The sequence below is a fragment of the Alternaria postmessia genome (genome assembly GCF_024291825.1).
Source record: "Alternaria postmessia strain BMP 2775 chromosome Unknown scaffold_44, whole genome shotgun sequence".
Taxonomy (NCBI): Eukaryota; Fungi; Ascomycota; class Dothideomycetes; order Pleosporales; family Pleosporaceae; genus Alternaria; species Alternaria postmessia.
In genome coordinates this window covers 185,951-211,232 of record NW_026260117.1, presented here as the reverse complement: position 1 = coordinate 211,232, position 25,282 = coordinate 185,951, and the positions used below count along the sequence as shown (strand labels likewise).

The window sequence follows — 25,282 nt, the reverse complement described above, 5'->3', positions numbered from 1 at the left end:
TACTACTTTTTATAGCTTTAATAGACTTAATAATAAACTTATTTTAGTTTACTTAAGTTCTCTAACAGTCTTCTTCTAAATAGCTATATTTATAACTAAGAATAAGTTAAAAGATCTTAAAGCTCTTAACTAAAATTTAAAAATGCGTAAATATTGTTTTTCTTAAGATAGGCTTATAATTAATAATATTATCTAAGGTAAGATAGAAAAATAAATATTTTTGATATAGCTAATTAGAGTAGCTTCTGAGTTTTTCTATGTATTATTACTTTACACTAAAAAAACGTTTTATAATTCTTACGCTTACGCTACTAATAAATTTAAAAGACATAAACTAAAGCTAAAATTTAAATTCCTATAACTGTAATCTACCTAAAAGAAAAGTAACTACTTTATAATATAAATTTATTATAGATTATAAGTATAAAGTATAGTACTTAATGAAGCTGTAATTCTAGAATTATATTAGAATAATAGTATACTTATAAAAGTAAAAGACTTTAGACGCTAAAGAAACAAAAAAAAATAGCTTAGTAGTATAACGATAGAAGCTATAATTAAGTAATAATAGTTATAGATATTTACTTTAAGTACTAAAACATAATTAATAACTAAATAGACTATTAGAATAAAGATAATACTAGGTAGCAAAAACATAGTAACAAAATTAAATTACATACTAATTATATATACTAGCTTGAAAACTAAGTAAAATGTAACTCTTATTCTTTACATAGAGTCTAGATACTTATACTTTTATAAGTATATTACTATTCTATAGTTATCTTAGTTTTTACAGCTATATTAACTACTTTACTTTATACTTATAGGCTATAAAAAATTAATACTATAGAGTGATCTTTTGTTTATCTAAAAAAACTATAATTATATTTCTCTAATCTTAGGCTCTAAATTATATCTCTAAGATCTATTTATATAGCAAATATGCTAGTAATAAGACGCAAATACAACGCTACTAAGTTATACTATATTGTATTGCAGTAGAAGTATGTTTTTAGATACTTACTAGCTTTTACTATATATTGCTATAAATATACTTATCTAAAAGATTTATTAGTTTTAGCTAAAGCTATAATCTTTATATAGTTTTAGAAAGCTACTATAGAGCTCTTAATATTTATAATAAAGCTTAACATGAGAAGAAGAATATAGTTTTACTAGAAATAACTATAATTAAAAGTAAGTAACTAGGATTCTAAACGATAGAATATAAACCTTAAAAGATATTTAAATATAGACTAAGATATTTTTCTCCTAAATTCTACGCCTAAATAGCTTATTTTTAATAAATAGTAAGTTACTATATATAACTATACTATAGGAGTAGAGCGCCTAGTAATTAGGAGCTCTATTATTAATTTAGTAATACTAACAACAATAAATATAGATAACACGCTAACAGCCGCCTATTAATATAGTAAAAATTAAGTTAGGCTTAGTACAAATTACTTAAAAATTAACTTCTATTACTAAGTATAAGCTTATTTATAGTTAGTATACTTATTTAGATTAAGCTTAAAAGAGCTTAAAAATAAGCTTAGTAAGAAACTATATACTCTTGTAGTTCTTTTTGTTAGTACTATTTTTATAAAAGCTAGAATAAAAAAAAGTCTTAAATATAAAGCTTTTACTTATACTTAGTATAAAGAAGTATAGTAGTTATATAATATAGTTATAGCTAGTAGCCTAAGGACTAATAGGTAAAATAAATACTTTTAGGACGTTCTTAATAGTCTATTTAATAGCTAGCTAGACTTCATTTATACTGTTATTAAATTTCTAGAAAAGGTTTAATAAAACATAGATATAAACACTAGTAAAGTAGTAGATAATTAATATAGTAAGTTAAATAGCTTAGAAATCGATAATAAAAGAATATAGGCGCGAAATGAATATAGTTACTTTAAATAATATAGCTAATAAGGTATAAGTGTTTGTAGCTGCTTAGTAGTAATAGTGATTATAATTATAATTATAATCGTACTAGTGCTTGTCTTAATAAGAAAGTAGCTGCTATAATTTACGTAAAAATACTTTATCTTCAAAGAGTGTTAGTAATACCTATAACAGTAAGTACAGTCTACTGTAATATAAGGTAAGTATTTTAGTTAATAAAAAAGCTTACGTATACTAAGTCTAGGCTAAGCTACTTAAAGTGTCTTTAAAAATATAATTATATTCGATCTATAATTAAGCTATACTTGATTTATAAAGTTAAAGAGGAAATAGTTAAAACTTACAACTATAGTTATAGATATAATATTAATGTCTAGTACTAACAACTTCAAGTATGTAAGTATTCTATATACTTCTAAAATTTAATTAATTTCGATTTATATTTAAAATGTCTTTAAGCACTTTTGATTACTAAAATCTTTCTTTCTATTATTGACTATTTTCTATAATATAACACTTATATAGCTTTATAATATATACGTCTTTACTAAGATAAAATTAAGAAAACTTAATAAAACGTATTTTTAAAATGCTTTATAATAACAGTTCTGTACGTTTTAATATATCTTAATATATAGAATATCTCTTATATTACTAATCTAGTAGTATATATATACTATAACTTTATAAGACCTAACTCTACTTAGTACTATTATATTAGAGAAAGTAAGTAAATAGCTTCTTTACTAGTTATTTTATAATACTAATACTTTATAAATAAGTATTCTAAGCTAAATTATATAATTAATAATTTTATAGGTACTATCTAATATACATATCTATAAACCTTTACTGAACTATAGTATAGTATAATACTTTAGTTATATAAGTATAATATTATAAACCTAGAGTTTATACTCTTATAGATATAATTAAGAGTAAATAAAATCTATTTTTTTATTTAAATTTTATCCACACTAACAAAAAAGTAAAGTACTTTACTTAGCTTTAATTTTAAGATAATAGTAGAATAGCTATATACTAACTAAAGTAAATGCGCTTAAACGCTAAAGTTATAGGAGATTCAAGTATAATAAATAACTTATATTAATATTTATTCTACTTATTTTCCTAAAGCTTTGTAGTATCTATATTTAATGGATTATTTATACTCTTGTAATGTAAAAAATCTTTTTCTATTACAGTATTACTATATTTTAAGCTTATATCCTTTATTACTACAAGTACTTATAATTTATTTCTTTGTTTTAATCTTTTTGTTCTTCAATATATATACTTTTTATTATTGCTTTTTTCTTTTAGCTTGTTTATATTAGTATCTCTTTGTTATTATATACTTGTTTTACTTACTATTTTTAGTATAAGATTTATTATAATAGCCTTATTAGAATATATAGTAGAAGTATTAAGTACTTCTTTAAATCTGTTTACACTACTAGTTCTAAATATATAATTATTTAAATCTTTTCTAATAGACGAGCTACTTTATATGTACTAATATAGCAATAAACAAGTTTAGTTTATACTACTATTAATTAAAATTTACTTATTTATTACTTTGTTTTTAGTATTAAGTTTAAAAAGTATTTAGAGAACTTTAGTTTTACTTTTAAAAACTCTTCTAATAACATTAGCTTTATCTTAATATAATTATAGGTTATATAACTAGTATTACGCTATATAATATAAGCTATTTCTTTCTTATTTTTATTTAAACTATATATATATCTACTAAGCCTATTTTAAAAAATAAGATTAAGAAAAGTTTATTAAAAACGCTCAAGCAATTATTACTAGAGTATACTAGAATGCTTTTTAAGTAGTAAATGCTTATAGAGACTAAGCTTAAGTATATATTTCTATAGATTGCTTATATTAGAGTAGCGTAGTATATAAAAGTAAAAATAATTCTAAGATAGTAAGAGTTAAAGGCTATGCTTTGCAGCTAATAGGTTATAATAGCTCTAAGTTATATTTTAAGACGTAGAAGATAATAAAGAGCATAGTTCTAGAGAAATAAAATGCTATACGATTTATAAATTAGTTGTTTAGACAGCGTTAGAGGTAAAGAGAAAAGTATCTAGCTACGCTGTATCTTAACCCTGCTAATTAAGCATTAAAAACAGCCTATTTACAGTAGCTTATAGGCTTTTCCTAATGCAACAATAGCACACGCATTATAATTGCTAAGTCCTAACATGAGTGGCCCCGAGTACCTCCCCACTTGTTGGGGTAACAGTGTGGGTCGAAGTCTTCCTTCGATCGATCCTTCGGCGCTGTGTTTGTAAGCTCGCTCTTGTAGTTAGCCGAAACGCGACAAGACCGCGAACGGATTTGTCACGATATGGTTAGCCTGGCAAGGAGAAGCAGCATTGCAAATCTGATATCTAGTCAGTGTCAACACCATGCAAAGTAAAAGAAATCATTTCGATACGCACAGTGTCCGTCAACGTTGATCATACTCGTACCTACTTTGACGATCTGCAGCTGTTCAGAATCGTTTCAAGATAGCCTACCATGTCATCATCTGATACCGAAACCGTCCTGGTAGTTGGAAGCACAGGCAACATCGGCGTAGCAGCCGTGAAAGGCGCTCTCAACTCAAAACGCAACGTTCTAGCGATCGTCCGAAACCAAGCTTCCGCCGACAAGCTCATCAGACATGTCGGATCATCGCAGGGGATCACCTTTGCAGAAGCCGACATCTCGTCCGACACGGGTGTTCAAAGTGTCGTCGAAAAGGTGCGAGAAGGGCAACTACCAGCCTTCCAGCACGTATACTCTTGCGGTCAGTCCCGATCGACTCGTTTCCATCCTCACATGTCCACTAATCAATTCCTCTCCCCCTTCAGTCGGCGGCGAATACGTTTCCACTCCCCTTACGGAAATCACAACGGAACAACTACGCTACAACTTCAACATTGCCTTTGAGGCGAATTTCTGTAAGCCGCAGTCCTTCCAATGACAAGAGGAGGGGTGGACCTCTGCTTAGCAATCATTCGCAGTCGCCTACCGCGCCACCGTTCCCTATCTCCTTGCTCAGAAGCATCCCACCAGCACCTGGACTCTCTGCACTGGCGCGCAGGGCGAAACTGCCTTCTTTCCTGTACCAGGCATGACGCAAGGCGCCCTGTTTACCATGAGCACGGCCGCAGCCCGCGAGAACGAGAAGACGAATGTACGGTTCAATGAAGTGTATCTTTGCTTTCGGGTCGAGGTTGATGAGCAGGCGGAGAAGCATGGGGTTACGAGCGCATCGGAGTTTGCAAAGGTGTACGAGAATCTATTGGGCGATGAGGAGGTGAGGGGGGCGAGGGTCACGGTGCGGGAGGTGGGTGATGTTGGAAGGTTGGTGTGGCAGAGGAAGTTTTGAGCTGGATGGAAAGAGGAGTTGGGGTTGCAGGATGATGGATATGGGCAGAGTGTATGGGATCTGCTAGCATGGGCCTGGGTGAGAAGTCTACGTAGCGAATATAGATCGACTATGATGTGGCTCTTCTTACATCAATTACGGGCTGAGAGTTCTGACGACATGTAACATGGAGAGTGAGATTCTGTTCACAGGCACTGATGTCTAGAAGAAGGTCAGACAACAGGCATATCTACCACTACTCTCCAGATGTAGAGATCGAATGCAGAAGCAATCCTGCTCATGTACTAAGTTATATTGGTATATCTCAACATGTGTTTCCTTTTAGACAGATCTTTATTGTAGTTCTCCCTTAGCTATGTTACGCACTGGAATACTTCAGGCCCTGGAATATCGTACGGTAGTTGGTTGTAGATGCTGTATACAAGACCAGCATCCTTACTATCATATGCGCCTGGGAAGCTCACCAGGCCCGCCGTCGGCACTGTCGAGCCATCGCCAGTGACCTCTAGCTGGTGGCATCCGGGATAGAACTGCACTCCCCCCTCGTTATACGCGCTGTGCAGCGCAATAATTTCGTGACGCACAAGGTAAAAGCCTGGCCTCAGACATGCTGGAATCGTGTAGTTCACGCCGGCATTTGGTGCGTTGATAAGTGATGTCATACCCCATTGGTTCTTGAGCCACTCTGGGTCGGTGGAATGCAAGCCATCCTCTGCGATCTTGAACCAGGTTGGCGCCAAAGAAGAAGAGGGGACGTAGTCGTTGCAGCCTTAAAATACCCTCATTATAATTCGCTCTTTGTATCATCGATTGACAGGACATGCTCACCAGTGTCAGGACATCTCGCCATGTACGTTATCACAGGACCCTGATGACTCTCTGGCCACGCTGTCCAGCGTAGATTAACAGTCGACCCAGCTGCCGCTGGAGCATGCAAAGGAGCGGGCCGTGATCCGATAATTCCGCCAGTGGTATTGCCACCACATTCAAGGTCTATGAGCTTCACGTTTTCAATAGGGAAGTTGCCTTGAATTTCGCGAGAGATGCGGGGTGGCTGTTCATTGTTAGTATGTTGTTTACTCAGCTTCCAAGATAGACCCACAGCAGGGTTCATGTAGGGATCCTGATAAGGCTTTTGATCTCGGTCAGCAACTGTGATGTCTTCTCTTGGATGGCGGATTAATTACGTGATAGAACTGAACTGGATGTTAGTGACAACAGTTCCGCTTTGTGTCGCATCTATTTACATACATCATACTCCTTCCCTCCGATTGTTGCATTCTGGACGAAGCCATGGCCAACCACGAGAGGTGGGATGAAAAAGAAAAACAAGTACTGCCTCATGATGCAAGATCTCGTTGCACGACAATGCGAGTGCTCTCGTACTTCGTGCCGTACTTATGCGCAGGTCACAATCATGCATGAACCCAGTCAACCGAGCTTTGCATCCGTAAGCTGTGCTTTACGATTGGTGGCGTAATATGCACGGAAACCCTACTGTAATCGCGTTTCCAGCAGATAGTGCTGCTGTTTAATCAAAGTGCTGTTCAAATTGATTTCTGAGAGTTTAGCCGTCCAGTGTAAGGCCAGTTTACCGGCGTGAGTGAACATCAGCCGCCGTGGCGATCATCAAGCTCTATCTACTGCATACTGTCATTAGCACAATTTCATCGATGTAGGAAATTCCACTGGCAATAAAAGGTACGCATGTCTACAAACAGACGATCGTATCGCTCATCCGGGAGCTATGCAATAGAATCCGCCGACTACTATCCGAACGGCATGAGCAACCGTGATCAAAACGTTCAAGACTCGCTTCAACGCACCCAGATTGTATTTCACCTGCGAAGCAATAGTCCTTCCATTGCGCTGTTCATGGCTAGACGTAGTTATACCCGCCTAGTAAGCTTCTCTTGTTTTTGAGATCTCGTCCGCTATCTTCTCCGCAAACATGTATACTGAAGCCTGCGGATGCCCAGGCAGACTGAAAGGAAATACTGAAATATCAACTACTCTTAACCCTTGTACACCGAAAACGTTTGCCTGCGAGTCCACCACAGCTAAGATGTCTGCATTCGTATTGATGTTGGTGCCGGGCGCGATTTCTGGACCGGCGATTATTCCAACAAGTGCAGGACTGTCCCAAGCTTCCCTCACTCGCTTGAATGCAGCGACCATGACTTCTTCATCTGCTGGATCAGTAAGCCAGCCCAAGTCGATGATGGGTTGATCCAAAATCGATGCGCTAAGAATCGTTACATTACCTCGCGAGGATGGTGTAAGAAGTGTGCCGCTGATCGCGCCGATGGTGGGGAAGTCGGGATTCCCGCTAGGGAAACCAGTCGCGATATATTCTATCTCCGGCCAGTCAAACGGAAATTCTGATAGAGCTGCCTCCGTTCGAGACGAGAAGTTCGCACGATAGTTCAGCGGTAATTTCTCGAAAGAGAGATAACCACCAGCCGAGCTGTATGGACCCGAGGCATTTGTTGAATACTGCTGGAGAGCTATTGCCTGGTGGATGGCTGTAATGAGGTATGCTCCGGTGCTTGGGACGGTAATACTGCGAAGCACATTGAAGAAGATTTGATCCCAAAGATTTTGGCCTACGCCGGGGAGATCGGCTACGACTGGTATAGCGTGTTCCGAGAGAGTTGCTGCAGGCCCAACACCTTCACTAATCAGCACACAAACAATCAAAAGATCATGGAGTATTTCTCACCAGATAGCATAAGAAGCTGTGGAGAGTGAAACACACCAGCCGAAAGAATGACTTCTTTCCTTGCTGATATCGTGTACTCGTCTCCTTCTGATAGCATTGCTACACCGATGGCGTTCTTGTCCTTGTCAAATATCACTCTGCTGGCTTGGGAATGCAGATAAATGGTCAGTTGCAACATGCCTTTACCTTCCTTTTCATCAAGATAGCTGCTTTTGGAAGTACTTCTTGTCGCATGTTTTGGGTCGATGGTTGTGGGCACCCAAGCTCCACCGTTCAAGCTACCGCTGCTGAAACCATCGACACTCAGCTTCTGCCCGACTGCTTGCAATGCTCTTACGAGCCAACTCTGGGCTGGATCAACCCAATTAGCCCACGATACTTGGAGAGGGCCTTGGAGAGCGTTGTCAAACGCTGAGTCGTTGTATCGCACCGTCGCATTCGGCGCATTGCGTTTTGCGAGGTCAGGGGGTGTGATAGTAGCGGACTTCTTGAAGTACGGCAAGACCTTGTCGTATGTATAACTTTGATCACCGACCAAATCTGCCCAGCGCTGGTATGAACCAGCAGTGGCCCGATGATAAGCCATTGTGTTGATCGCCGAGCTTCCTCCAAGCGTTTTGCCCTGTGCATAGTGTATGCGACGATTGCCAGCGGCGGATTGCGCAGTCGACAACAAGTCCCAGTCTATCAGTGATTGGGGAGGATATGCTTCGCTTGTGCCAAGCACAGGCATAATGAGGCCATGATATGGAACCACAGATTGATTGCCATTGTCTTGCTCATATCGGCCGCCAGCTTCCAGAACCGCTACTGATGCAAATTCGGACAGGCGAGACGCTATCGCTAGGCCAGCTGTACCACCACCGACAACTACCAAAGTTTGCTCTGTTAGGTAGTGTTCTTTAAGCAACGTAATGAGAAGTTGTAGACTGGGATTAGCATACCAACATAATCGTAAGTAGCATTTGCTGAAACACCTTCGAATATCTCCCGCTTCTGCGCAGATGTTTCAATGACGAGGCTACATAACGCTACCCCTATGAACTGCAGACGTTTCACCATAGCTACTTCATACAAGACGAGAAAGAAGTAAACATAGCAAGGCAAGGCGAGACGAAGATTGAAGGGAAGAGTACGGTCAGCGCCGACCAACACGGGCCGATTGCGATGCTGGAGAGAACATACCCCACCGACGGCACGTACGATGCATAAAAAACAAACACGAGCTACCTAGCCCTGTTACGAGACCATTAAGAGCTCGATAGTTCAGATTGGCGCTGTAGTTGGTTTATATGGCGCAAGCTCCTGAGGATGAGCGGCGAGAACCGTGAACGGACTGTGATTCAGTAGGAGCGCATTTGCCGCAATCAATTCCTGTCCGCAAGTCACACAATTCGTAAATGGGGTGGAATAGAAGAAGTTAGGACAAGGTAGGGGTTGGGTGTTAGTCACTGCAGGTGGATACAACCGATTAGCCAATGGAAGGATGACCGGTTGGGGTCTAGAATTAGCTTGTTGCGCACCCTGAACCGACCTTCTCAGCCTGTTATTTCCACCTCTTTTTACGATTTTGGTCGCGTTACGTTTCTCAAGATCTGGTTTACCGTCGACGACGTGATCCTGCCTTGTCCTTGAGACTCAAAAGTCACCGAGAGGACTTTCTTTCACGGTCGCTTAGCTGGTACATTGTATGGGATCCGGCATACTTCAGGGCTATTTCTGCCTCCAGCTCGTCGCATGAGTTCTGGCTCGCACCTTTTTGAAAACCAAATGGCTTGTTTCCAAGGCACGCAATTGATCGTCACGGATGTGTACGTAGGGATGCACACGGATTCAATCGGATGGCGAGTGCGAAAGGTCATAGTATTAGTACAATTGGTGATGGTAAGAAGCCGTTGGCACTGTGCAGTACACGATGTTTGGAACACCGCGGATTGTGGAAGTGCTAGCGGACGATGAGGGGTTACCTTCAATCCAAGGTCCTTGGCAATGGAAGCGGGGCACATCTGGAGATCACCCCCGAAAGTTGGTCGTCGCGCAAAGCTTGGCTCTCAGCACAATAACCCGGAGCCATCCTTGCGTGTTTACGTAGATATCCCAGGTTCTGACTCAAGAACAAAAGATTAAGAACATGCTAAGTAGAAGTTTTGCTTTCGTCCTATACATCCTTGTTCGAATTGCGCCGCTCGAGAAGAGGTATATGCGGCGTTTAGGTTTAACTGCTGCCTGACGGGCTGTGTCTTGAGACGGTAAGATGCTATCGTGTGCGCTGACATGCAGCTACGCGATGCCACTCGGCTTCTACGCGCTTCACTCGTCCGTAGCGGTTTTCGTGCATGTATGTCACATGTATATGGCGTCGCTGAGGAAGAAGTCCTGGGGTTTCCGGCCGATTCGTCCGCTCGTTGCAGCTGCGCCTTGTTGGCATACGCCCTGCATCAACATCTTCATCATATGGGCAATGCTTCTACGGCTACGGCCGTACATAGGGCATAGGACAAACTACGTGCCGTGTCTAACTTTATAGCATTTAAGATTCACATTCTCCGTTAACACAGTCTTTCATCAAACATCTTCTCCAACATGCCGTTCCACCCTAGCTCGCTCCCAGATCTCCAAGGCAAAGTCTTCATCGTGACAGGAGGAAACTCAGGCATGTAAGTCTCCCGCGTGGATGTCGCGATAGTCGCATTTGTCTAATTCGCTCAAAAACAGTGGCTACTATACCGTCGCACATCTGGCAGAACATGGCGCGCATGTGTACATGTGTGCTCGGAACTCGAAAAAGGGTACAGAAGCCATAACCGAGATCAAGAAGATGCATCCCGCAGCTCAAGTCGACCTTCTACAAATGGACCTCAAGGATCTCAAGAGCGTTGTTGCGGCAGCGCAACGCTTTCTTACACTCGAGACAGCGCTGCACGGTCTTGTCAACAATGCAGGCATTATGGCAACACCATTCGAGCTCACAAAAGACGGCTACGAGGCGCAATGGCAGACAAATTATCTGGCGCACTGGGTATTCACACACCACCTCAAGCAGATGATGTTGGACACCTCCAAGACTCTGCCGCCCGGAAGCGTGCGTATCGTCAACATCACCTCATCGGGGCACTTGAGCGCCCCAAATGGTGGCATCAACTTCGAAGACCTGACACTGAAGGATGCTACTCCGATGATCCGTTATGGGCAAAGCAAGCTCGCCAATGTCCTGCACACTAAGTACCTGCATAAGGCGTACGGTCCAGGTTCCCCCAGCGCCCACAACAACGATGGTGAGATCTGGACGTCTTGTGTACATCCAGGCCTGGTAGAAACAAATCTCGCAGACGGAGTTGATAAGGCAGGCTTCATTATGACTAGTTTTATATCCGTCTTACGGATGACTGGCATGTTTTGGTCGGCAGACAAGGGCTCGTACAACAGCTTGTTCTGCGCTGCAAGTGAAGACATGAAACCGGATCAGAGTGGTGCGTATCTAGACATCTTTAACCGCTTTGGCGAACCATGGTGGGAGAGTGGTCCAGCAAAGGACGCCGAGCTTGCCGATAAATTGGAACAGCACACTCAGCAGATGATGGAAACCAACAAAGGACTCTGAACTAACATATCTGGATTGCTTGTACCTCATGTATTTCTTTAGTTGTTGAGTTAATTTGGAAACATATAAGACACTGCCAACATTCGAGGTACCACTCGGATGTGGCAATCAGAATTAAAGTAAAGTAAATCAAGCAAACCAAGCCATGAGCCCAGGTACAAAACAACAGTAGTACGATCCCAGACACTCAACCCCTTCACAACACTTCAACAAGCGGTATAAGAAGGTGTAGCCATCCAAACCAACCAAAACGAAGTATAGATGAACGGTAATACAACTTTACGATGTGTCGCTCCTTTGCCTTACCTTCAATGGTCTGGCTCCTGTGTTGTCCTCATAACCCCGTCCTTCAGCATATTCATCACTCTCATACACATGCTTTCGCTTCTTGCTCTCTTTTTGATGCACTGCTTTATAGTGCTCATTTCGTTTGTCCTTCCTCCCTTTGAAACCTCGTCCCTTCTTGCCCCCTTCTGGATTTCTTGAGCGTGGACACCCAGGCTCTTGACAAAAGTATTCAACACAGCGACCTGCATGCGTGTTGTCGTAGTGACGTTTGAAGTCAGCATGTCGGTTGAATGTCATGTCTTCCCCATTATTAAGACAGGTTTCCTTAAGACACTTGAATTTGCCTGACAGGGTTACTTGGCCGATAATTGGATCCGTTCTATTAGTTGGCGGGTCAGATTTATGGCGCCGGCGTCGATTAGCATGCGGCGGGCTGGTAGGCGAAGATAGTGTCGGAGAACGTGAGCTTTGAGGTGAGGGACTGTCCCTGACGACGTGCTGAGGTGATATCATACGACTAATCATGATGAGTACATGGATAAATCTCCAGTCTTCTGGTCTAACTTACAGTTGGTTCTGATGTGGGACGTGTGTATCAAATGGTTCTTGTGGAGCACGGGAACTAGACCCAAATGTGGACAAAAGGTTCGAGCTTCTGAGGCATAGACGTTAGAATGAACTCTGATGGAACTATGACCAAACGACCAAGAAAGCAGGATATCCTCGCCGGTAGGAACAACAGATAAAGACAGTCTAATTGAGTGGAGTATGGATCCACTATGTGCGTTGACCATGGAGGCGATTGACAATTGTTTCGCATACTCCGGGCTTGTATCAACGTTAATGAAGGATGGACCAGATATTTTGTGAAGAGTATTGCGTCTTGTGACTAGGCGATAAATAGTAAGACAGCTGAAGTTGGTGGCTGGCTGACGGGTCGTCATCTCATGATTGGTCAGCCACACCTTGTGCCGGCCAAGGGTTTGGATAGAGATTTCTGATGATCAAGCCTTCCATTAGATTTTCCGCGCTTATTGAGCTTTGTTGTGTACTCGTTTGACAAGAAACTGTGCAACGGAGCCTTGGGGCGATGGAAAGATGGCAGAAAGAACTAAACAAAAACTAGACGGACTGTACCTTTAGTGTAATTTAGTCGATGGATTTCTTTGTGCGTCATGGTGGCATAATCCTGTCCAATTCGGGAGGGGTGAGCATATGGACTTGGGGCAGATGCGTAAGGAAGTCATGTGCAATCTTGCCAGGACTGGGTAGATCCTCTCGCATTACACCTGGGTCTCGAAGAACCGACGTTGGTGCCCTGGGTTGGCGATCCTGAAGGTGTACAGTATGACCGGAAAACCAGGTGATTGTCGTAACCACTTGCGCAACTGGTCTGACGGCCGAGTATCTGAAATCGTCCATGGTCTGGAGACGAGCGGCTGAGAGGTGCTTCCAAGCAGAGTGTTTGCGTTTATAGACGATAATGCTGCTTCTGAACTGATGGAGCAGATTTACCTGACGATCATGCAACGGTCCTTGAGCTTGTTCGATTCATGGGGAGTTCACATAGTCGTTAGACTACGGGAAAAGAATTCTGACATGGTCGAATGCAATGTCGCCCTTGGAAAGAATTGAGAAGTAACCATGGCTCAGAGTTCAAGCTTTTTGGGTTTATGTATAAAGTCCCTATGCGTGGATGTATTTCCGTATGACGACCATGGGATCCAGACTCCAGGAAGTGGACATCACCAGGGTTCTGATGGATTACAAGAGAATCCTGTGGCTTATTGATCACACGTTGGATAGTTTAAAGAGGACTTACTCGTTGTCGTAACCAATCTGACCAAAAGCTCTATCTTCGTCCTCATCTCCAAGCACACCTTCGCCAGGGGTGGCGTTGATTGTGTAGTCAAAAGGACTTATCGCAGTGGTTGAAACCTGATCGTAATTCATATTTGGCGAAAGCTCAGATGACCGCCTAGTGTGGAAGTGGCCGGTCTGAGAGTGAGATGGTAACGGGTAAGGCTGGAGGGTCGTACGCTGGCCCGCTGACGTGCTCGAGATGGAGCGAGACATTTCCGACCCATTTGTGACCAAAGTGCTACCAAATGATCCGCGTGACGATCGCTGTAGGCTGTGAGGGTGTGGCTGCTGACCGGAAGATGTGGAAGAGTATTGAGATGCAGAGCGGGACATTCCGTTATTGACCGGATGCTGTGAGTAGATATTGGGGCTGTGTAGATTTTGGTGTAGGTTTGCGTAAGGCTGAGGCTCAGCCTGGTGCTGCGAGATCGAATGCCGTGGGGTATTTAGCGATGAGCATGAGAAGAATGAATCATGCCGTTGATGTATCGCGGGCGAAAGCATCTGCTGGCTATCTTGTCGTTGCAAGGACAATTCAGCAGCGTTCGGATCGCTGAGGTCGATGTAGACTCCTTGACCGTTCATCAGGTCGCGCAGGTTTTCTGCCCCGCTGAAGTATGTGTTGTTGGCCATGTTGATTCGGCCTGCAACTATGATAAGCCGATGAGATGACACTAAAGGCTAGTGCACGGTTTGGAGGATAGTAGTCGCAGGTATTGTGCTGGGCTTGAATGGAAGAGCGCGAAAGCTTCATGGAAACTTGGGAGACCAAGCGGCCATATACAAAGTAGTGAAGCTTGCTAGGGCGAGCGCCCTGTCCATTTTCCTTTTTGAAGGACCTCTGCAGCAGGCTAGCATAACATTAGCTTCGATGTGGCTGTTCGCGCTGAGGCATACCGGGACTTTTAGGCAAACAAGGCAGCGCGGCTTACGCATGTGTTGTCGTTGAGAGGGCTGCATTTAGAGCGCGACGGTAACCAATAGCCACCTCGTTATAGTATGTCATAATCTCCGCAATATACGGGACTTATCTGCGAAGTGAGGTTCTTAAGCTTAGGAAGTTGTAACCGTTCACAGTGAAGGCTGTGCATGGCAATCTTTCCCTAGTCGAAGGCATAACAAACGAGACAAGGAGCATCCGGTCAGAAGAAGACAAGGTGATCTTGAGTGAGATAGTAAAGATGCCACATTATTGATGTAGTGTATGTATCGTGACGCAGGTCCGGCATGGGTCGTGATTTGGTGAGGCATATCTAGAGAAGTGAGAGAGCCGCATCATCACATGCAAGCAGAAAACGGCAGGAGCATCCGACGTGCGCCTTCATGCGCCTCCGTTCGCCTCACCTTTTCTCGACGTCCTTCAAAAGCTAGCCGTTACACTCCAATCCGGTCTCGCCATCGGCTTCCAGTTTAGTTTTCACGATTCGCCATCCAGACCATGATCGATCATTGCATTTCTTTTGCTCAACTTCTCACTACGTTGGTGGCGTTTCACGCCTTCACACTCCAGACCTTGATACTAGCATCACCACCCGCCGAAATCACCTTGTTCGCCTTTTCCCACGCAACACCATTGACCCCATCTTTGTGCGCATTGAGAGCCTTGATACGCTTGCCAGGGTCTTCAGTGCTCCAGACCATGACATTCGTATCCAGACTACCACTTGCGGCATAGTTCTCACTCTCATCCCAGGCCAGACAAGTGATGCGAGCGGTATGTGCACTCCATCTGTCTGTAATGATTTTCCAGTCTGCGTCTGCCTCGTATGCGTAGATCTTGCCGTTGCCAGCACCTACTGCTAGTTTCTTTCCTGAAGCGGAAAAGGCAAGTGCAGAGATGGGTGCGGTTGCGCGGCGGAGCACTGTCTCTGTGTCTTTGAGCTCGGTGCCCGAGAGTGTGTATATGTGTACGAGCTTATCGTCTCCGCCAACGGCGACAGTAGAGCCATGCGCCGCGATTGAGGTTGGCGAATACTTGACTGATAACGAGCCAACCTTGTCGCCCTTGGAGTATATTGCTATCGCATCAGCCGATAGGATCAATACAGTGCTCGATGTTGCAGCAACGCCCTTGGGTTGAAACTTGAGATCGTGAGCCTCCCCAGTGAAGATCTTGTCTGGAACTGACATGGAACGCAACGTGTCATCCCAACCAACACTGTACAACTCCGCCTCACTCTTACTGTCGGAAGTTGTGATGCCGGCGACGTAGCTGGAGTGTGCTGCGCCTTCGACCTTGTCGGCCAATCCGGTGGTAGTGTCCCATGCTAAGACGCGGCCCTCGTAGCTTCCTGTGGTGAAAGTGGATCCAGCAATGGCTGCTGCTGTGATATTCTTCGCATGGCCACGAACGACACGCGTTGGCTTTGGGTTGCCGTCGACGAGGTAGTTCAAGTTTCCCTCGAGGTCTACACTGACGATCAAACCGTCGCTACGGCCTGTGGGCCATACCACACCGACTTGCTGGTCGGGTATACTAGCGACGCCTTCTTCGCCCATCCTCCAGGTCTGAATGTTCTTGCCCGCTTCAGGGTCCCATATACGGACAGTTTGATCCGCGCTGGCTGTAACAAACTTGCTCGAGTCCTTGGACCATGAGATGCCGAAGATGCTGCCAGTGTGTATTCCTTCGCCAATTTGTCCCTTGGCCTCTCCAGTCTTGCCATCGTATAGCCATATGCGCTTGTCGGCGCCAACACTAGCGAAGACAGAGCCGTCAGGTGAGAAGGCGGTGCCGAAGACGAAGCGGTTGTGCTGCCCTCTGAGACTGGTGTTGAACTTGAAAGGAGCGCCATGGTAGAAGACCAGACTGGTGTCGTCGGAGCCTGTGGCGGCGCGAAGCGGTCGTTGCTGGCGGATGGAGACGCAGTTGATCTGTGAAGAGTGTCCCGAGATCTCACCCACGCTGTTACCGCTGTCTGCTGTGATGCAGTGTCCGAAACGCTCTTTGCCATCGCCGACTGCTATGATACGCTGCGAGTCGCCGTCCCATGCCAAGTCATTGATGCGGCCAGCGATGATGTGGTAGTCACCTGCATGGTCATCAGTTTTCACCCTTGATCAACCGCTTTTGTCCGCCCACCTTTTGTAGCTCCTTCACCTGCACAGTCCCACACCTTCACAGTACCCGACACATCTCCACTGGCAACGTAGAAGCCCGAAGGGGAGAAACGGGCGACGGTCGTCTGTGTTGTGTGTTGCGTGTATTGTTTACTAACAGCCGGATCGTCGATGGAGCGAAGGAAGACGGATTTGCCCGACTACAATGGTTCGATTAACTCGAGAACAGCTGCCGTTTGTTGACAGACTCACGGCATAGGCAATACGTTCGCCCTTGGGGTCTGAGGACAGAGGTGTTGCTTGTCCACGCGTCGTGGAAGGGGACGCTGCCCAGATGGCCTCTATTTACGCTTAGTCGCTGCTACAGGAAGCCATTCTGGAGCTCATACCGGATACTAGAGACATAATGCGCGCAAAAGAAAAGGATCAGTAGGCAGAATAGGGTATGGGTGATGCACAATGGAGGTGGTGCCTGCCTGGTAGCTTTGGCGGTGGCCTCTGCTTCGTCACCGCCTACGTTTCAGCGACAAGCCACGAGTCGCGGGGCATGTGGGGGTGGCTCTAACATGACAGCTCAATCCTAGGGTAACTACTTCGCAGCTTTCACTGTCATGAAGACTCGGTCCCACACATCACCAAATGTGAATCTTCTGGGTATCGTCGTCTTCTTTGCATGTTTCCAATCAAAGTTGCCTGTCGTCATCAGAGCTAGGTTCAAAGGAGGGTGCTGCTGGGGCTGCATCACTAGCCAGGAGTCTGTAACAAGAGGACCCCAGGATCATATGCATAGGTCTGGACTTCACCGCCGCCTGCATATAGACATATGGTGGTGAAATAACGAGGTTGGTAAATTGAGATACAACCTTGGAACAACCCGGTAGATCTTGGCGCACGTCATTTCCGACGCGTCCCATCTACGTCGTATTAGTTTAGGAATCAATAAATCTACTACTCTGTGATACTTTGAGTTCCGGTACATCAATTGGTCTTTCCGCACCTGTCCGCCTCTTTCGCTTTTTACTATCGTGTCGTTCGCTATTAAACGTCATCATACCGGGAACCCGGCAGCCGGAAACCACGAGCCTCAACAACTTTGGCGTATCATCAACATCATCATCAAAGAAGAGCAGGAACACCAAACATCATCACCATGTGTATTATGAAGACTTACGAAACACGCGGCCGTGGCGTCGTCGACCCGCCACCACGACGAGGGAACTTTACCTCCCATCCACCAGCTGGCGTTATGCGTCTACCACGCGACTGGCAGCGAACATCTGTCGAGAGCTTCAGCGATAATGGTCGCTACGTCGAGTACAGGTTTGTGGTTCATTACGTCAAAAGCGCCAACGTCTCGTGCTCATACCCTCTAGACGATCCCGATCTCGACCCCGTGCAATTGAGTACATCGAAGAGCCTCGTACGCGCGCGAGGAGCCGCGCGAGGAGTGTGTCCCGGCGACGCGTTAGCGATGTTGAGATTGTCAGGCCAGGAAGAACGAGCTATGTTGATCCACGTGGAAGTTACGTGGACGAGAGGGTTACGAGGCGAAGTGTCAGCCGTGTCAGGCATTGATCGTGCTCGACAATCGCACACAAAACTGGGAGTTTACGTATGTGTGATGCATGATTAGAGCGAGTATCTGAGTTAAGTGCTGACTCAGTAGTGCGAGGACTAATTTTGTACAAACGGGATACATTGGAGAGTTGGTAATTACGAATGACATGATTTTATGATTTTGAATACAATCCGCCCTTCTGACATATATCCCATCTATCATGCGTAGCGCAAAAGTACCAGAAGCTCTCATCCGGAGATAAAGGCTAGCTTGCGTCTTAGGGTACCATGATCCCTGTCACTTTGTGGGGCAACGCTCATCAGACTCATACCTCAGCATCACCTTGAATCGTGGCATAAATAGAACGATCCCTTCGTCCTGCAATCAGATAAGGAACTTTGAAGTATCATTTCCGTAATCTTGACCGCTGCCTCAACGCCATGGCATCGCACCCCATGCAACGATGCTGCGTCGTCGGCGTAAAGCACGAGGGGAAACCTCAAGGAGTGATCAAACAAATCGATAATATCCGCACATATTTCGCCTACCCAGAGGATAAAGACCCAGAACAAGCGATAGTTCTCATGACCGACGTCCTCGGCATGGACTTCCCCAACACCCAGCTCATCGCCGACCAATTCGCACAAAACGGCTATCTAACACTCATACCCGACGTTTTCAACGGCCATCAAGTGTCCTTTCCCATCGACCCATCTTTTGACCTGCAAGAGTATGTTGACACCACGATGCCAAAACCGGAGACTGTTGATCCAATGTATGAGCGCGTAATCGGATATTTGAGGAATGAGTTGAGAATCAAGAAGTTAGGAGGCGTGGGATATTGCTTTGGGGGCAAATATGTGTGTAGATGGTTGAAGGAAGGCGGCCTAGACGCAGGATTTATAGCTCATCCGAGTTTCGTCACTTCAGACGAGATCCGCAACATCAAAGGACCGCTAAGCATCGCTGCTGCAGGTACGTTTTTTCCTCGAAACAAATTTCGCCATTACTAAAAGAGAAGAAAAAGAAGAATAACAAGAACGACGCGTGCTAACATTGACCCCAGAAACCGATGACATCTTCCCCGCTTCAAAACGCCGCGAGACAGAAGACATTCTCAAAGAACATACCGTCCCATACCAGCTGTTTCTCTACTCGGATGTCGAGCACGGATTTGCGACAAAGGGCGATTTGTCGCATGAAAAGGCGAGATTTGCAAAAGAACAAGCGTTTCTGCAGGCGGTGTACTGGTTAGGCGAGTACGTAAAGAAGAGGCCAGGAGTGTAAACAATAAATCAGAGTTGTATAGAAACAACGAGGCGATCGAGACCAGGAAAGGCGTTGGAGGTATTAGGGATAGTGTCCACGATGATCACATCGCCAGAAGATGTGTGATGAATAGGATCATCGATGGAATTACCGACAATGCGAAGTTCCAGAGATTCTTCTGCCCCCTTCTCTTCTAGCACTATGTCTCTCTCTGTGCGCGAGATTGCATGCTCCAGGCCCTTATCAGTCTTGTCACATGGCCACATCTGCATATCGTCCTCGCTCAACGAGAAGATCCGCTCCGGATATGCAGTCTCGTACGTCTTGGACAAGGGGGATGCCATCAACACAGCATCCGTGTGGGCGCCCGGGTGAACATCGCGTGGTCGAAGGCGGTCCATTACCGTATCGATAGTAGTCAGCGCCGCCCCAATCGCCCAGACACAGAAGCTGATGGCGAAGTATACGACGAGAAACAAAGCCACAAGGAGACAGCCCCAAAGATAGCCTGTGAGAAGACTATCCAGTATCTCATTGGCTGGCGGAGAGGTTGACAGTGGTATGTGGTCTCCGGTTCGATCGATCTGTGGTCGGAGCATGATGGCTTGGTAGGGGAAGAGAGGTGGCATGTTTGGTTGGTATGGCGGTAGAATAGGTCCGAGTAAAGTTCCGATTTGTTGTCCAGTGTAGTGTACCAGCGGTATTGATACTTGTGCTCAAAAGTAGTCGTTGCACCACCTTGGTCAGAGTCTGCAAACGTTGCAAGAGGACTACGAGACGATATGCAGATTACATCTGCGTTTGATCCTCTGGAAGTCGCGCCTAACGATCACTGAGAGGGCGCCACTCATCTCCAGAGGGATGTGTAGGCTCATCACTCTTTCTTACCATGTTCAACACCAGCTCTTCCTTCTTCCCCACTCCTTCGTTCCTCCTTCTTGATCTTCCCAGCCCACGGCGGCTCCCCATCCTCATCAAACTCTGCCCACTGGAAAAATCCGCAGCTCTCCCTCCCCGGCACATAACCTGCATGACACATCCACATGTACCTGCCTCTACTCTCCTTCTTCCTCGTCGCGCACCTCAACACAGTCGGAACATCACACTTGCACTTTGGCGTATACCTCGGATGCAAACTATCCTTGTAAAAACGATACGTGATATTCAGCCGTTTATTCTTTGCAAGTGGGTGAGGATCGATAGCTTGAGCCGGAGCTATCGAGTGTTTCCATTCCTCCTGCATCTCGGCGTGCATGACCAGGAGCGAATTGTGCGGCAGGTGGATGCTAATCTGGCCCTGCGCATCGGCCAGTGAGCCGTCTTGTTTGCGGTGCACAGAGTCGTCTTCGGCGAGGATCTTGCGAACGCGGAATTCGCGCGCTACTCCCAGGCTTAGACTGCCAATGATGGCTCTTGGGCCAAGGTAGGTCAATTGATCCGCGTGGTAGCCGACGCTTTCTTGTGGTCCATCGTAGCAGTTCACAAAGGCTGTGTTGGCTTTCCATGGGTGAGGGGATTGGTATTTGAGTTTCTTGCCGGAGGGGTAGAAGTCGCGGATCCTGCGTTGGATTTCGCGGTTGACGGCCTCTTCAACCTGGGGACATGCGTTGAGCATTTCTGATGTGCTTTGCCGGACATCCTGGCCGATGTTAACATTATGATGCTGACTCTTCTGGGCTTTCTCACCTCGAGCTCGCCGCCGTTGTAAATGTACTCCGTCTTCTGTTTTTCTGCCTCTTCTAGGCTGTTGACGTAGAAGGAATACGTGTGCGGGCTCAAAACTACTCTTTCGAACAGCTTGAACTTATACCTATTGTACGAGGACGCTTCTTCCAACAATTGAGACAGCAGTGCTTCTGCTTGCTTTGCGGGGAGGAAGTTATGGATGATGGAGCAAGGCGTGTGTGCTTCAACATCCTCTGGGCTGTAAAGAAACAGTGTCTTCCCTTTCTTTACCATTGGCTTTTTCGTGGATGTCCCGTTGGCCGGAGTAATGCGATACGAGCTCAACGATGATTGATAGCCAACTGTAGATGATGCAGGCCGCTTCCTCGGCTGCGATAACGACTCCGAGGCTTGTTCCACATGTCCATCAGCGGCGAGCAATGCTTCAAGCAGGGTGCCTTCGTCGAGTTTGGGGTGTAGAGATGCCAGTATAGCCAGCTTGAAGTCGGTAGAGTCCTCTTCTTGCTGCACGCTTATATTCTCTACCGACTTTGGTGATTGTTCAGCCCACTTCCTCTTTCGCGACACGAACGCGTCCATGTCGATTGCAGTTGATCACGATGGCACTCATAGTGTCGTGATGATTCGCTAACGCATACGGAGCTCCTGATGGTGGCGACCGTTACAGCCAGACGCGTTGTCACGGGACAGCCCGAGTCCCGATGCAGCCCCGCCATATCCAAAGCGCCAGGCCTCGGTCTCATCCACATCGTCATCTGCAACCATGCAGCAGCACAACACCAGCATTTCATCCCAGCGCGACATGACGCGCCGGCCCCTACATATACTCCACGCGCCATAGTCTGCTACCATTATCCTCTTGGATTCTTCGTCATGCTCGAGTTTCGAACACAGGGCTTCAACGGCTACTCGGTCAAATACAGCCCATTCTTTGATTCCCGCATCGCAGTCGCAACCTCTGCCAACTTCGGGCTCGTCGGAAATGGACGACTATACATACTAGGTCTTACAGCAAATGGCATAGTAGCCGAGAAGTGGTGCGTGGGAACTCTTAGCACCCAGCTACTTTTCCAACATCTTTCGCATGCTAACATCCCCAACCTTAGGTTCGACACCCAAGATTCCCTCTTCGACAGCACCTGGTCCGAATCCCACGAGAACCAGCTCCTGACCGCCTGCGGCGACGGCTCCGTAAAACTCTTCGACATCAATGTGCCCACGTACCCCATCGCCTCGTGGCAAGAGCACGCCCGCGAAGTCTTCGCCGTGCATTGGAACCTCGTGGCCAAAGACACATTCCTCTCCTCCTCCTGGGACGGCTGCATCAAGATCTGGAACCCCAACTCAGACGCGAGCATCACGACCCTACCAACACATTCCTGCACCTACTCCGCATCTTTCAGTCCGCACAACGCCAGTGTGTTGAGTAGCGTATCGTCAGACAGCCACCTCCGCGTCTTCGATTTGCGCACACCAGCGAGTGCGTCCAACCACCTAACCATGAACGTCCCGATACACCAACCGCCCAAGGCGCGCATGGGCCAAGCAGCCAGTATTGGAATTGCGCCCGCAGAGGCCTTGACACACGACTGGAATAAATACCGCGATACCATTGTTGCAACAGCCGGCGTGGACCGCGTGATACGTACTTTTGATATTAGAATGCCGCAGGCTGGACCCGTTGCTGTTCTCCCAGGGCACGAGTATGCGGTAAGGAAGTTGAGCTGGAGTCCGCATTTATCTGATATTCTGCTATCTGCGAGCTACGATATGACGTGTCGGGTGTGGACAGATGGCAGTGCCATGGGCGTAGGGTCTGTGAAGCAGGAGAATATGCTGGAGGACCCGATGTTTTATGGCGGAGGAAGGGAGATGGGGAGGATGGGGAGGCATACAGAGTTTGTGACGGGTGTGGATTGGTGTCTGTTTGGGGCGGAAGGGTGGTGTGCCAGTACGGGTTGGGATGAAAGGGTTCTGGTGTGGGATGCGAGGGCTGTTATGCAATGAGACGACCAAACCCCATGCACAACATAAAAGACATTTGTGAGATATAGACTGTTCTTCATTCAACTACGTAGGCGAAACAATAATACTCGGCGATATACACACTGCGAGCTATGCTACCGAAAACAAAGATCCCCAATAAGAAACAAATAAATAGGGTATCGTCCCATGATCGCGCCTTTATCAACCCCTCAACACCGTTGCCATGCAGGAAAATAACCCCAAACAACCTCGAAACGCCCACCAATGCTCAAGCGGTGCAAGCAATCTCTCCTCCTCAACAAGTCTAGTAACGCCACCATGCATCACCCACGCCCCTCTACAAATATTTTGTCCCTCGTCTTCTCCACCTTCATTCCGTGACCGTACCTCTGAGCCATGCTAAAGATCTCCAAGGTTCAAAACATCATCGAGCGCATCGTCCATCTCGGCCATGTCCTGCACACTACCACCTTGCCAATGCATACCCACTTCGTCGTCAATTTGCATGGGGTCCCCGAAATCGATCGTCCATGTCTCACCATTGAGATCAAGTTTCCCTGCATTGCCGATACCATTGATGCCATTTGCGGTGCCGGTGCCGTTAATACCAACGCCATTCGTTAGCACGGGTTTCCGGGGCGGATCGTAAATGTCCTCGATGCCTTCGGTGTCGAGGAAGCGCGAGTTCATAACTGAACCTGCGATGAAGGGTGTTTGTCCTAGATACGAGTCTCCCAGTGCAAGCGCCAGACGCAAGTCTTCCATGCATAATAACTTTCTCTTCCGTCGCTCTTCGGCTTCGACTGGTAGCTCGCCTGCCGTGCCCCTTGCCAATTCACCCCGTTCGACAAGGCGTTCTTCTCTCGCAAGCTTCTTCTTGAATTCGCCCGTTCGGACGTACCCGGGACCGTTGTTGGCGACCTTTCCGAGTAAATTTGCTAGCGCTTCTTTGATGTACGTTTCCGTTGCGATGTTGAGGTAGTCAGGACAATCAGATGTGTGACCCTGAGGCAGACCAAACTCGTAGCATATAGGTAAGAGCCGGTAGGATATGGTAGTTGCCGTAGGGAACTCGTGGGTTTCGACGGACAGGGCCGAAGTGTAGCGTTTGCGAATTTCGAGTTCCCAGTCTATTCGTCGTGTTAGTTCACTTCACGCCCTGCTGTGAAGAGAATAGAAATGAAGGTATACGTACTGGTCTTTCCAAACCCACCCCCCTGATTACTGCTTGGACCAACATCCAACTGCTTCGCCCGTCTCGCATCAACGTACTCCTGCGCCGGCCCATTGGCGCCGCTACCCGCGCCCTCCAACCCCGTACTCAGCGGGCTTTCCCCAGCAGGTATGCCCTTGAGCCTCTTTCTTTCCCTGCGACTCAACTGCATAACCTCATGCTTGAGCCTCTTCTCGCTCTCATCCCCCGTCCCCTTGACCGTCCCGCTTGTCGGCTTATCACTACTCGACACCCAGCTCGCGATGCCTGCTTCGGGCGGATCGCGCCATATGTTGGCGTAGATGGCTGTGAAGAGAGCATTGTGAGCGTGTTCGAGGGCGGGCGTGGTCAGGATCTTGCCGAGCTTGTGGGACAGCTCTTCTTGATTGAGGTTGCCGAGGAGGAAAAAGGAGAGGGTCTTCTTGTACGTGGTCCAGTCGACATCGCTTATCGAGCCCTTGACTGCCGAGTATAGGGGCTCGACGTCTATGCGGGGGGCGCGCGGCGCGTTGGGCTTCTTGGTGAGGTCGGTGTTGAGGGATGTGAGGTTGGGCAGGGTGCCCGACGAGAGTGTCGGCGTGGTCGAGACATTCATGTCATTGGGCCGTATCGTGCCTGCCATGATGGCCGTGGATGCGCGCCGTCGTGGCGCTCAATGCGTGGGAATGGTTGCGCGTTGCGAGATGGTCGCGCAGCTGGACGGGTGCGCGTGCGGATTGCGGAGA

General features: G+C 46.3%; 10 protein-coding genes across 10 annotated transcripts; 5 read left to right on the top strand and 5 right to left on the bottom strand.

Moving 5' to 3' along the window:
- Positions 1 to 4,455: 4,455 nt before the first annotated feature.
- J4E82_007034 (uncharacterized protein) lies at positions 4,456 to 5,311 on the top strand (the record flags this gene model as incomplete). The annotated part of the gene is made up of 3 exons (XM_051733283.1): positions 4,456 to 4,726; positions 4,791 to 4,880; positions 4,944 to 5,311. The coding sequence occupies 3 exons, from the start codon at positions 4,456 to 4,458 to the stop codon at positions 5,309 to 5,311; spliced, it is 729 nt and encodes a 242-aa protein (XP_051587028.1).
- Positions 5,312 to 5,664: 353 nt separating this feature from the next.
- J4E82_007033 (uncharacterized protein) lies at positions 5,665 to 6,425 on the bottom strand (the record flags this gene model as incomplete). Its single annotated transcript, XM_051733282.1, has 3 exons — positions 5,665 to 6,080; positions 6,140 to 6,365; positions 6,414 to 6,425. 3 exons carry the CDS (start codon positions 6,423 to 6,425, stop codon positions 5,665 to 5,667), a joined length of 654 nt encoding a protein of 217 aa, XP_051587027.1.
- Positions 6,426 to 7,210: 785 nt separating this feature from the next.
- On the bottom strand, positions 7,211 to 8,619 carry J4E82_007032 (uncharacterized protein; the record flags this gene model as incomplete). Its single annotated transcript, XM_051733281.1, has 2 exons — positions 7,211 to 7,983; positions 8,034 to 8,619. 2 exons carry the CDS (start codon positions 8,617 to 8,619, stop codon positions 7,211 to 7,213), a joined length of 1,359 nt encoding a protein of 452 aa, XP_051587026.1.
- A 1,997-nt stretch (positions 8,620 to 10,616) lies between these two features.
- Positions 10,617 to 11,634, top strand: J4E82_007031 (uncharacterized protein; the record flags this gene model as incomplete). The annotated part of the gene is made up of 2 exons (XM_051733280.1): positions 10,617 to 10,690; positions 10,749 to 11,634. The coding sequence occupies 2 exons, from the start codon at positions 10,617 to 10,619 to the stop codon at positions 11,632 to 11,634; spliced, it is 960 nt and encodes a 319-aa protein (XP_051587025.1).
- A 3,642-nt stretch (positions 11,635 to 15,276) lies between these two features.
- Positions 15,277 to 17,250, bottom strand: J4E82_007030 (uncharacterized protein; the record flags this gene model as incomplete). Its single annotated transcript, XM_051733279.1, has 4 exons — positions 15,277 to 16,817; positions 16,868 to 17,045; positions 17,098 to 17,186; positions 17,235 to 17,250. The coding sequence occupies 4 exons, from the start codon at positions 17,248 to 17,250 to the stop codon at positions 15,277 to 15,279; spliced, it is 1,824 nt and encodes a 607-aa protein (XP_051587024.1).
- Positions 17,251 to 17,995: 745 nt separating this feature from the next.
- Positions 17,996 to 18,420, top strand: J4E82_007029 (uncharacterized protein; the record flags this gene model as incomplete). Its single annotated transcript, XM_051733278.1, has 2 exons — positions 17,996 to 18,165; positions 18,219 to 18,420. 2 exons carry the CDS (start codon positions 17,996 to 17,998, stop codon positions 18,418 to 18,420), a joined length of 372 nt encoding a protein of 123 aa, XP_051587023.1.
- A 423-nt stretch (positions 18,421 to 18,843) lies between these two features.
- J4E82_007028 (uncharacterized protein) lies at positions 18,844 to 19,690 on the top strand (the record flags this gene model as incomplete). Its single annotated transcript, XM_051733277.1, has 2 exons — positions 18,844 to 19,378; positions 19,470 to 19,690. The coding sequence occupies 2 exons, from the start codon at positions 18,844 to 18,846 to the stop codon at positions 19,688 to 19,690; spliced, it is 756 nt and encodes a 251-aa protein (XP_051587022.1).
- Positions 19,691 to 19,698: 8 nt separating this feature from the next.
- J4E82_007027 (uncharacterized protein) lies at positions 19,699 to 21,937 on the bottom strand (the record flags this gene model as incomplete). The annotated part of the gene is made up of 4 exons (XM_051733276.1): positions 19,699 to 20,381; positions 20,561 to 20,742; positions 20,797 to 21,311; positions 21,359 to 21,937. The coding sequence occupies 4 exons, from the start codon at positions 21,935 to 21,937 to the stop codon at positions 19,699 to 19,701; spliced, it is 1,959 nt and encodes a 652-aa protein (XP_051587021.1).
- A 294-nt stretch (positions 21,938 to 22,231) lies between these two features.
- J4E82_007026 (uncharacterized protein) lies at positions 22,232 to 23,365 on the top strand (the record flags this gene model as incomplete). Its single annotated transcript, XM_051733275.1, has 2 exons — positions 22,232 to 22,395; positions 22,465 to 23,365. 2 exons carry the CDS (start codon positions 22,232 to 22,234, stop codon positions 23,363 to 23,365), a joined length of 1,065 nt encoding a protein of 354 aa, XP_051587020.1.
- A 378-nt stretch (positions 23,366 to 23,743) lies between these two features.
- J4E82_007025 (uncharacterized protein) lies at positions 23,744 to 25,179 on the bottom strand (the record flags this gene model as incomplete). Its single annotated transcript, XM_051733274.1, has 2 exons — positions 23,744 to 24,474; positions 24,540 to 25,179. The coding sequence occupies 2 exons, from the start codon at positions 25,177 to 25,179 to the stop codon at positions 23,744 to 23,746; spliced, it is 1,371 nt and encodes a 456-aa protein (XP_051587019.1).
- Between the last annotated feature and the right edge of the window lie 103 nt (positions 25,180 to 25,282).